The sequence below is a fragment of the Aegilops tauschii genome, chromosome 1, assembly GCF_002575655.3.
Source record: "Aegilops tauschii subsp. strangulata cultivar AL8/78 chromosome 1, Aet v6.0, whole genome shotgun sequence".
In the NCBI taxonomy this organism is placed as follows: domain Eukaryota; kingdom Viridiplantae; phylum Streptophyta; class Magnoliopsida; order Poales; family Poaceae; genus Aegilops; species Aegilops tauschii.
This window is the reverse complement of record NC_053035.3, coordinates 59,407,637-59,418,964: the sequence shown is the minus strand read 5'-3', so window position 1 is coordinate 59,418,964 and position 11,328 is coordinate 59,407,637. Positions and strand designations below refer to the sequence as shown.

The window sequence follows — 11,328 nt, the reverse complement described above, 5'->3', positions numbered from 1 at the left end:
GCAAAGTTTCGCTTTTTTAAAACGTAATACTTGGAATAAAAAGAAAACGACGGAGTATGTGCACCTCGACACCCAGGCGCCACCGCATCTCCAAAAAAGTCCAGGGTTCCTTTGCCTCGCCGGCGCCACTGTCGGTCTGCCTCATCTCGGTGGCCCTAGGGCCATGGAGGCATGCTGGATCCCGACCCTTGCCGACGGGAGGGCTCTAATTTTAGATGTTTGTTTAGGTTTTATTAGGATTTGTGCCCTGCTCAAAAATGTGAGACGACGACGGCTCCTTGAAGATGAAATAAGTTTCTTCCCGCCTAGCACCGTCCTGGTGGTGCATCTAGCATTGCTAGATGGCGTGGGGAGGTGTATCTCCGGCGGATCTCGCGGGATTCGGCCGATGGTTGTCTATGGTGGATCTACTTAGATCTGGTCTTCGTTCGTTTACGTTCGTGTGTCTTCAAATTGGATCCTTCTGATCTACTCGTCTCTTCATCGGCGGCGGTTGCTGTTCTGGTACGTTGGTCCTATGGGACCTTAGAGCAACTCCAACGCGTCGACCCAATCGGATGGTGATTTTGTCCGCTTTTTGTCCATTTGGGTCGGTCGTCCGCTCGGCGTCCGCCCTCTTTTTGATTTGGGTCGGCAATGCGCCCAACGCGCCGAACCATATTTGCCGGCGTGGCCGGCTGGCCACCGTTTTTCAACAAATATGCACACATTTTGCATAGTTTCACAAGCAAATAAAAATAGCATAGTTTCTCACAACCAAATAAAGCATAGTTTCACAACCAAGTAAATTTAGCATAGTTTTACAACCCGAATAAAAATTAAATTGTCTCAAATACATTTGAAATAATATACATTTATGGGTTGCCAACATGAGCCCACATATGCTCAACCAAATCATTTTGCAGCCGCATTTGAGTTTCCAATCACGTATTTCATGATAAAATTGGGTTAACTGTGCAAACGTTGCCGCTCATCCATGCTCAGGCACAACATTCTCACCCTGAAACTGAAACCCTTGATCGTAGATATGTTCCAGGCGCTCATCCTCTACGATCATATTGTGCATGACCACACAAGCAATCATCACCTCCGACAACTTCTTGCTGCTCCAAGTCCTAGCAGGATACCGAATGATGCCCCATCGAGATTGCAGAACACCAAAGGCATGCTCGACGTCCTCCTAGCACTCTCTTGCTCTTGGGAAAATCTTTTCATCTTCTCTCTGACGGGGTTGGGGATTGTCTTCACAATAGTGATCCACTAAGGATGGATACCGCCACATAGGTAGTATCCTTTGTCGTAGTTGTGACCGTTGATGGTAACATTCACTAGCGGGCTATTGCCTTCGGCAAGCCTTGCAAAGACCGGCGAGCGTTGAAGCACGTTGATATCATTGTGCAATCTAGCCATGCCGAAGAAAGAGTGCCATATCCAAAGATCTTGTGAGGCCACGGCCTCAAGTATGACAGTGCAAGCCCTGACATGGCCCTTATACTGCCCTTGCCATGTAGAAGGGCAATTCTTCCACTCCCAGTACATGCAGTCTATGCTGCCAAGCATCCCTGGGAAGCCCTTGCTTGCATTCATTGCCAACAAGCGGGCTGTATCTTGAGCAGTCGGCTCACTCAAGTACTCAGGGCCAAAAACAACAATCACAGCCTTGCAGAACTTGTACATGGAGTGTAGGCATGTAGACTCGCTCATACGGACGTACTCATCAATGAGATCACCAGGCACTCCGTATGCAAGCATCCGGATGGCTCCGGTGCATTTCTGATAAGATGAGAAGCATCTATCCAATGGCATCCTCTTTGCACTCAAAATAATTATCGTATCCAACAACCCCCTCTCTAATACGGTTGAAAAGATGCCTACCCATACGGAAACGCCGCCGAATTTCTGATGTTTGAACAGCGGGTTGGTTGTGTCAAAGTAATCCTTCCAAAGAAGGAAATAGCCGCTCTCTCGGTTGCGATTCAACGCCGGAAGGTGCCCCGGGATCGAGCCACGAGACAACGGCCGTTGCCTATTAAGGTGGTGATGGACCAACACAGCAGCCAAGATCTCCTCCTCATCATCGGACGAGGAATCGTCGGAGTCGCAAAGGAAACTGTGAAAAAAGAACTCGTCGGCGGAGTCCATTTTGTACCTCGGCAAACTGTCGAACGCTTGCAAGCGTCGACGAAGAAGTTGGCCGACGAAGAGATGCGCGCCTCCCTTGGACCAGGTGGCTGGCCTGGTGGCGTCCGACGAGCGTGCCGGCGTCAGGACAGCGGGCGTTGTCGGGCGAAGGAGCTGGCCGGGGCGGGGAGCCGGCTTCCTGCGGCGGCGTCGGGGGGTGGGAGTGGGAAGCTTCGGTGCCCCGGTGGCGAGGCGGTGGTGGCGGCGACGTGGGAGGTGGCGGTGTTCGGGGAGGTGTGTCGGCACCGGCTGCTGGCAGAGGCACCGGAAATGGGCGGCGGCGGCGATGGGGCGGAGGCGGGCGATGGTTTGTTGTCGATATGGTGTGAGAGAGGATGGCCAATGTGCCACCGACTAGCGGGCCAAGAGGGAGGAGTAGGCGCGCGTCCCGCGCATCCGCTTCGTGTCCGTGCCGACGCAAATGAGGCTCAAAATTGGGCCGGGAATGGGTCGGCAGGCGGATGAAAAGCGGACGCGTGTCCGTTTGGGTCGGCGCGTTGGGCCGACTTTTCTTTCCGCGTCGACCCAAACGGACGCGTGCGGACGAAATGGGTCGGCGCGTTGGAGTTGCTCTTAGCACGACGACTTCCCCGCTGTCTACTACAATAAGTTTTGCCCAACTCCGGCGAGGGAGGGACGATGACGGCGACGCGTCTTCTGCTCGCTTAGGTGGTCTATGAATCTGAATTCAATTTTTATTATTTCTGGTATTTATTATACTGCCATAATTAAAGATGAATAAATCAAAAGTTCTCTTGCAAAAGGATGTTTTAAAGGTCTCGTAAAAAATATACAAATTTAGATCATCTAAAGTCAAAACAAAACACAAAACTAAGCAAGGACAGCCGACCGCTTAAGAAAAAGGAGAGTAGCCACCCAAATGCCGGAGAAACGATACGGACAGAGTTCGTTATCCAAAACGGAAGGCATCGGGACCTCGCCTCACCCAACACCAAGGAGCTACCTGAGCTTAAACCTCTCCAACTCCAAGATATCGCAACGTGCCGTCTCCATGGAGGCGGCCACTCTGACGATAGGCTCCCGGCGCCTGGCCTCCGCCGCCGCTCCGGCTTGGAATGGCACCCGCCGTGGTACAGCGGCCGCAACCCCGCAGCGTCCCGGAGCAAAGCTTCCGCGGCGGCTCCGCGCGCTGCCGCCGGAGCTGAGCGAGATCCTCGCGCCCAAGCTGGTGCCCGGCTCGCCCGCCGATACCGGCGACGTCTCCTCGCTCATCCCGATCAGGCGAGTGCGATTGTAACTCTGTGCCGCGTACGCGGTTGGCGCTCTGGCTTTGTCGCTGTGTTTTCTGACTTTGGTGGTGGTGTTCGGGCGCGCAGTGCCGTCATGCTGCTCTTCTACTTCGTGTCCAACTGGGTGTTCCCGGCGGTGGTCATGCGGGGGATGCAGCCCACCGCCGAGGACGAAGCCGCCGCTGCAGAAGCAGAATCCATGGCGTCGTCGTCGCAGCTGCAGCGGGGGGATGCCGTCGACGGTAAGATCCGGCGCAAGGTCAAGAGGAAGAAGAGCAGAAAAGCCGCCACGGAAGCGTAACTCGCATATCAGAAATTCAGAATAGACTCCTCTTGTTGCTCTGACAGTAGTAATATCAAAAAGATCAAGACAGCAGAGTATTTTATCCTCCAAGAGAAGAACAGAGTAATAATCACCAAATTACTCTGTGATCAGAAAACATCCGTGCTTTCTTTTGTTTTGCATCTCATATTAGTACTACTAGCACAAATGCCCATGCGTTGTTACAACAGGAGACATTATTACATGCCTAATGCCTTCACCTATTTTCCTCCTTGTCTCGGTTCGCCACACGCCCTGTTGCAACGGGATAAATATTCCTTGCACTCTTTATGCACTTAGAAAATGGTGCAAACGTCCTCATTGTATGAAGTTAATTTCGTTCCCGGTTCTGACAACTAATTAGTCTCCTTTTCCTTGCATGGCAGCCCTATAATACCAGGAGTTCATTTCCTTCCATATTCTTGGAACTAATAATTTATCGATGCAACTTTCTCTTTTACCCATGCAAAAACCCTCACGCAATCCTATCGATTTCCTTCATAGGAGTCCATAATTCCCGGGAGTTAAATTCCATCCAGATATTTGCCTCTAGCTCGCCCCTGTGTCACTGCCGGCTTGTTGATTCCTGATCTGGCAAGTATATAAACCGGTCAAACTATGTTTACAAAGGTAAGGTGGGACTATTAAGCGTCAGACTATGTTGGCTGTGTTGGTTATCGCAGTTGAGCGCGAGGATGTATTGAGTTCGATTCCCCTTTGTGCACTTTATTTTTCGCTCCTAAATAGCCCAGTCGTTTGGTTGGCGGGCCAGGACGCACAACAACGCACATACACACGAAGCGGACGAAAATTGTTCGATGGTGGTTCCGAATTAATACCACCTCGTGTATGTATTTTAAATATACAATTATTTATGCAGGACGAAATCAAGAATATCACCTTGCTTTATTAGTAGGGGGTATAGATATAGACTATATAGCACCAAACATTGGTTCGTGTAAATGGTGGTGAACATTTCTGGGACAAAATGTCAAGATTTTTTTTTTTGATGTGCCAAGAACTTTCTGAACTAGGTTTAACAAGCTGCAAAAACGAATATAAACAGAACTGATGGGCAGAACGCTCATATATTAGAGGATATGGAGGAAGGAGGGAGCGCCAACTAGCATAATATACTGCTTACATGACGGTGAGATATGTTGGTCCAGCTGAAGTGCTGAACCGAGGTTTAACTGTTCAAGGTTCAGCAAAACATTTCGCAGTTGTTGAGTTTAAGAGATTGCCATCGCCCGGAGAAGGCAAACAAACAGTATTGACACAAGTTGTGTTCGGCTTATTTGTTTGGTGGACTGAACTCCACCAATTTTTTATTTTTTTTTGTATTCTCATTTACCATCGACAACAGCATGATGGAAAAGGCTCAATGTAAGGCTAGCTAGGCAGGCAGGATCATTAACTTGCAAAGAGGCACGCAGATGCAGGACCCAGTTTCCTGCTTCCACACAAACATCGATCTCTGTCTCTCAGACTTGTAGTTTCAAATAATAGCGTCCGCGATAGCGCTACCGCAATAGCATCAGCTATTGCTCAAATTAAATGTCATTATTTTTTGTTAATAATCTAAAAAAAATACAATAATTTAGTTTTTTAGAAATCCGCTACGTGGACATAGCGTCCACAATATCGTCCGCTATCCGCTACGCGGACCCCAATCCGCTACCAGCTATTTAAAACCTGACAGTCCAAACAAAGCAACAGATCAACACCAGCAGACCGGAGGGGAGGGGGGTAGCTCCACCTAGCTACTTGTTTTTTACTATACCTTATATATATTTTTGGGGTCGCGCTATTCGTCACCCTCGGTGAGGAATAGTTATTCTTCACCCCTTTTTATTTTGACGTCAATGCATCGTATTTTTAAGTTTCATAAATTTTATTTTATTTCATACGTAAAAAGACAACGTAAGAAAATATATACTCGCTGTAAAAAATATTTTATGTTACGTAAAATTACGAACGTAAAAACATAGTGTAAAATATACATAAAATGCGATATTTCTGGTCTTAAAACATTTTTTTGTTTTCTGATACAAATTTTTGGTAGTGAATCAATATGAATGTAACTGTTTGTATTTCAAACGTAATTTATTTATAAAGCGATCGTAAGATTACGTCGGGTGAAGAATAACTTGTTCTGCACCCTGGGTGATGAATAGTATATATATTTTTGTTCTGCACCATGAAGAATAACTTGTTATGCACCCTGCACACTATATATATTTATTTCAGCACCGGCAAAATAAACAATTACATTTCATGGTTTTGTTGTGGCAAATCTCATCAGAAATAGTGTGCACCTGCTGTGCAAATTTCACTTCAGGTGTAGTTTACAAATTTATTTTTGTTTCAAAAATGATACTTTTGTCTAGAGAAAGATAATTGGAGCAAGGATAACAATAGAGCCAGTCGTGGGCTATGCGTTGTTGCCATGTCATCTATAATCAATCTTATAGTCAGCATATATAATAGTTTTTTTACAGTAATAAGACTTTATTCCTCAAATAATTGCCATGTCGTTTACAAGGAAATAAGAAATAAAGTCAGGGGCAGTAGAATCCCAAGGGAAGAGGATCTAGAACTAAAACAGCTTTCTGCTAAGCAGTCTACTACCTCATTTGCTTCCCGAAAACAGTGTATAAAAGAAGCATTTCCGAGCCAAGATAATTTTTTTTGAAAGAAAAGGTAGATCATGTTCTACCTTATGCATTCAAAACAGGCCGTAGCCTGAGTGACCAATGGTCTTTTTACATGAAGGCGTTGTGAGCGCCGCACAGAGCGTGCAGCAGGCCAACGCCAAGCCTGGGATTTAGAACAAGGAAAGCTAGGAAGGAAGGAAAGAAGTAAAGCAGGAAGAAAGCTAGGAACAAGGAGAGCTTGGCAGCTATTCGCGCACCATTACATCAGCCCAAGAAGATAAACGATCTCTGACATTTCCCTCGGGTGCTCGCAGTGTCCATAACTTGATCAGGTCGGCCACCTCAATAAGAACCCTCCGAGCTATCCAACACTTGTTGTGGAAAACTTGCTCATTCCGAGCATGCCAAAGCGCAACAGCAGCTGCTGCAAAGAAGACATGCCATACCGCGCCATGTGCCTCCTTTGCTATGTCAGAGGCCAAGAAATCTGCTGTAGACTCACATGAGACGGCCAAATCCAGGAGGCCGGCCTTTGCCCAAACAGTTTGTGCAAGTTTGCATCTAAGCAGTATATGATGCATAGTCTCGGCTGCTGGGCATAAATCACATCCGTTGTGCGTTACTAGCCTCGTCCAGTGCTTCCTTATCATATTATTCCGGGTGTTGTGCCTATCCTTGAGGGCCAGCCATAAGAAGACGCGGTGTCGTTTGGGTATGATTCGGTTCCAAATTTAACGAGCCAACGGGCAGTCCCTGCCCCTAAATGTAAGCATCTTGTAAAAAAAGCCGTAGAAATCTTGTTATCAAACGCTAGCGGCCTCCTGATGTCTGCTCTAGCAGTTGTTGGTGGGATGCAGCTTAGTAACTGAGTTAGCCTCTCGAGCTCCCGCAGCGCTGTGTAAGACAAATTAGGGTGTAGTTGTATCGCCCAGTGTCCAGAGACGTACTGTGAGGCAACTGTGCAAGACTTGCATCTGGCAAAGGTGAAAAGGGTTGGAAAGGAGTGGGATAGCCGGCCATTCTCTATCCAAAGATCATACCAGAAGGATATAGTGGTGCCATCTCCAAGCTCACACCTTGTGGACTGTATGACAAACTGAATAGAAGATTTGATGTAGCGCCAGATGGCAGTGCCCGTACTGTGCACCGTAAGTGGCATCTCTTTATGACAATATGTTGATGCAAACCACTGGTAACATGGGACATCGGTGGGCTGCAGGATCCTTGTCATGACCTTGCTTATCATTGCCAAATTATGTGCATCAAGGTCACGGACGCCCAACCCTCCATTCTGCTGCGGCAGGGTAACATAATCCCATGCCACCAGGCACTGCCCACCTTGTGCATGGTTCTTTCCTTGCCACAGAAAACCCGTCATAATCTGCTCTAGCTGCTGTAAGGATTGCTTCGACCAGATGAAGCAGCTCATGAAGTAGCTTGGAATCGCTGCCAGGACAGCATTAATCAAAGTTAGCCGTCCTCCCCAAGAAAGGAAAGTGGCCAGCCAACCTGAGAGGCATTTGTCCACTTTGTGAATAACAGGCATTAGCAGCCCATGTGTGATCTTGTGCGTTGAGAGGGGCAGTCCAAGATAGGTGCACAGGAAGGCAGACGGTTGACACTGTAGAATTTGAGCAATCTGTTGACAAACTGCCGGGTCGACGCAAATAGGGACGAAGGAACTCTTCTGGAAATTAATTGAGAGGCCGGTGAAGCTTGAAAAATATTCAAGAATCCTCTTGATGATGCCAACTTGCTGTGTATCCCCTTGTATCAGTAGGAGAGTGTCGTCCGCGTACTGTAGGACGGGGAACGGTCCCTCCCCTCCGAGCGGATGTTTGAGTAGGCCAGCTTGATGCTCTCTATCACAACACCTTTGTAGAACATCAGCAACTAGTATGAAAAGATAAGGTGACAGTGCATCCCCTGCCTGAGGCCACATTTGGATTGTATCTTCTCCCCAATCTGACCATTAAGAAGGACTTGAGAGGAGCTTGATGTGAAAATGTTAGAAATCCAGTGGTTCCAACGGCTCCCAAAACCCCTTGCCTGAAAGATTTGGAGCAGTGCATCCCAACTCACACTGTCGAAGGCCTTCCGAAAATCAAGTTTCAGTACGATCATAGGTTTCTTTCTCTTGGCTACTTGCTGTACCAATTCAGCTGCTAACATAAAATTCTTAATAATGCATCGCCCAGGTAAAAAACCCGACTGCAGCGGATGAATCATAGCTGGGATGAGGCATTGCAGTCGTGCAACAAGCACTTTGGTTATCAGCTTGGGCAAGCTGTGTACCAAGGAGATGGGGCGGAAATCTCTGATATCCGTTGGTGCTTCTTTCTTAGGTATGCGCACAATGTTTGCTACATTGATGCCGTGAAAGTTGCTGCCCAGTTCATAAAATTCCTGAAAGAAACGCATCAGATCCTCCTTCAAAACCTCTTTGAAGCACATGTAGAATTCATTTGTAAAGCCATCAAGTCCCGGGCTTCTATTGTTCGGACTCTTCTTGATGGTTGTAGCAATCTCCGCCCATGTGAACGGTTCTTCCAGCGCCCCAAGGTCAGCACTGCCATATAGCTGAGATAGGTCAACTGTTGGCAAGGAGGGGGATGGCTGTCCCAGCAAAGCCCTGTAGTACTCCGTGGCAATCCGTAGCTTGTCATTCTCCCCAAAAAACTGGACCCCGTCCTGTATCAAGAGCCTCACTTTATTCTTTTTGTGGTGTTGGTTAGCCGCAGTATGAAAAAAACGTGTGTTCTCGTCCCCGAGTGTGCAACCTTGAATCTTTGCGCGGCGCCTCCATGCCATTGTTTGCCAGAGGATGAGCTGTTGTGCTTTTGCGTTCGCATGCTTCCTTAAAGAGATCTCCAGCCTTGATAGATGGCGCCGTTCCTCTACTGTGTCCAAAAACTAAACCACATGCTTACAATTATCCATTGTTAGCTGCAGCGGTTTTTTGGCCCTGTCCCATTTCCTCACAGTAGCCCGGACCCTTCTCAGCTTGAAGTTTAGAAGAGTTGCCATTGAAGCAAAGACCCGGCTGCCCCTTTGCCAGCTCTCATTGATCAACTCTCGTGCTTCCGGCATCAGTAGCCAATGGTTCTCGAACCTGAAAAACGAGCACTTGGGAGCCTCTCTGCACATGTCCACCCCAATGAGAATGTGATCTGATGTTACTGCTGGTAGGGTGGTCGATGTAGTGTCCGCAAAGCCCAAGTTCCACTCAGCATTGACAAGAACTCTGTCTAGCTTTACAAGTGTTGGCTGCACCCTTTTGTTAAACCATGTAAACGTGCGATTGGTGATCTCGATATCATCGAGCGCATGCTCTCGGATCCAGGAGTTGAAGGTGTCCATGAGTGTCCAGTTTCTTCTACCCTTGGATTTTTCATGCTCAAACCTGTACATGTTGAAGTCCCCTACCAGCATCTAGGGTCCACTAACTGCCGCAGCCATCTCAAACATGGCTTCGAAGAACTGCGGCCTATCGCCATCTTCACAGGGGGCATATATAGCAGAGAGTGCAAAGCTGTCGTTGTTACTACTTGACTGGAACTGCATAGTAACACAAAACCTGTTTTTGTCCACTTCCACACCCTGTAGGTCATCATTCCAGGCCACAATAATCCCTCTTGAGGAACCTGAGGCAGGCATGTAAGCAAAATTCTTCAAGTTGTGAGGGAGGAAGGTAGCAGCCTTCCTCCTGTCCACTGCCTGCAGCTTGGACTCCTACAAGCAAACCACACTCGATCTACTAGCCAAGAGAGCGTCCTTGACTAGGGAGCATTTGTCAGAATCACCAAGTCCTCTAACATTCCAACTAGTAATGCGCATATTTGAACGGAAAGCATCTCATTGCATTGGCATAGAAGTTGGGGTGCTCATTAGAGCTTACATGAACTAAGAGAAAAGAGTGGCATAAAGGGAAACATGCAGTACAATGCAGATACAGGGCCTCTGTAGGCCATACATGATGATGCGGGGCGAACACAAAGATGCTACAGAAAGCAGAAGATAGAACTAGCATGCTGGCATGACAATCCTTCAATCGAACAGCGCTGCATAGGCGTCTAATCATGTGCGGACCTGCTGGACTCAGAGGTAGCAGAAGCTCCACCCGCGTCGTCCGAGTGGGATGCGTCAGACAGGACCAGATCCGCATTCAGATCACAGCATCTCGCTAGCAGCCTGGCCTTGCCTCTGGTAAGTGGCCTTGGGGTGCCTTGGAGCGGCAGTTCGATGAGGTCCGCCGCCCGCTGATTCTTGTGCCTCCTCTGATTTGGAGGACGGCGACGGGTAGCCCCACTGTCAGAGGGACTGGAGGAGGCCTTCCGTTTGGAGGCACGCTCCACAGAGCCCACCCTCGCCCCATCATAGAGCTTCTGGATGCGCGAGCTGCGGCGAGGGGAGGCAGCTGGAGCAGGCGCGGCCTCAGGCGTGGCCGCCATCGAGCCCTCAGCAGGGGCCGAGCCGTCAGCTGGGGCCGAGATGGCGATTTCCTGGTCGGCCTCCTCAGGCTCCACTGCCGGTGCGGTGGGATCGTCGAAAATGGAGATCACAGGCGGGTCGAGGAACTGTATGGTGGCTGGGGAGGAGCGCTTATCCGCGGCGGCGGGCTCGGGTGGCGGCGTGCGGCAATGACAGAATCTAGAGGCCACTTGCGGAGGCAGGATGGCGCAAGCCCCATGCTCCATATCAGTGCAGGCAACAGGGGATAGGAAAGCGGTTGGTAGCAGCCCAATAAAGGGCCCCGGAATCGGCGTGATGGGCCGCGTGCAGATGGGCCGGGAAATGAGGACCTGGTGGGCCTGGACCCTGATCTGGGCCAGCGGCAGGTTAAGCTTAGGGTAGGATTGTTCCGGGGCGAGGGAAAGAGACGGCCCAACATCCGGCACCAGGGAGTTTGGGACGAAAG

The 11,328-nt window shown here is 48.9% G+C and overlaps 3 protein-coding genes across 3 annotated transcripts; 1 reads left to right on the top strand and 2 right to left on the bottom strand.

Moving 5' to 3' along the window:
• Nucleotides 1-1,260: 1,260 nt before the first annotated feature.
• On the bottom strand, nt 1,261-2,142 carry LOC109763763 (uncharacterized). Its single transcript, XM_020322622.1, has one exon. It carries the CDS (start codon nt 2,140-2,142, stop codon nt 1,261-1,263), a length of 882 nt encoding a protein of 293 aa, XP_020178211.1.
• A 945-nt stretch (nt 2,143-3,087) lies between these two features.
• On the top strand, nt 3,088-3,871 carry LOC109763764 (uncharacterized). The gene is made up of 2 exons (XM_020322623.4): nt 3,088-3,423; nt 3,519-3,871. Exons 1-2 carry the CDS (start codon nt 3,194-3,196, stop codon nt 3,730-3,732), a joined length of 444 nt encoding a protein of 147 aa, XP_020178212.1. The 5' UTR covers nt 3,088-3,193; the 3' UTR covers nt 3,733-3,871.
• Nucleotides 3,872-9,323: 5,452 nt separating this feature from the next.
• On the bottom strand, nt 9,324-9,842 carry LOC141027536 (uncharacterized). The gene has a single exon (XM_073504606.1). It carries the CDS (start codon nt 9,840-9,842, stop codon nt 9,324-9,326), a length of 519 nt encoding a protein of 172 aa, XP_073360707.1.
• Between the last annotated feature and the right edge of the window lie 1,486 nt (nt 9,843-11,328).

Bases quoted from the DNA above. Each gene is read 5' to 3' on its own strand.
- LOC109763763 (XM_020322622.1), bottom strand. From the start codon at position 2,142: ATGGACTCCGCCGACGAGTTCTTTTTTCACAGTTTCCTTTGCGACTCC.
- LOC109763764 (XM_020322623.4), top strand. From the start codon at position 3,194: ATGGAGGCGGCCACTCTGACGATAGGCTCCCGGCGCCTGGCCTCCGCC. The intron at 3,424-3,518 runs GCGAGTGCGATT...TCGGGCGCGCAG, and splicing joins TCCTCGCTCATCCCGATCAG to TGCCGTCATGCTGCTCTTCT.
- LOC141027536 (XM_073504606.1), bottom strand. From the start codon at position 9,842: ATGCTGGTAGGGGACTTCAACATGTACAGGTTTGAGCATGAAAAATCC.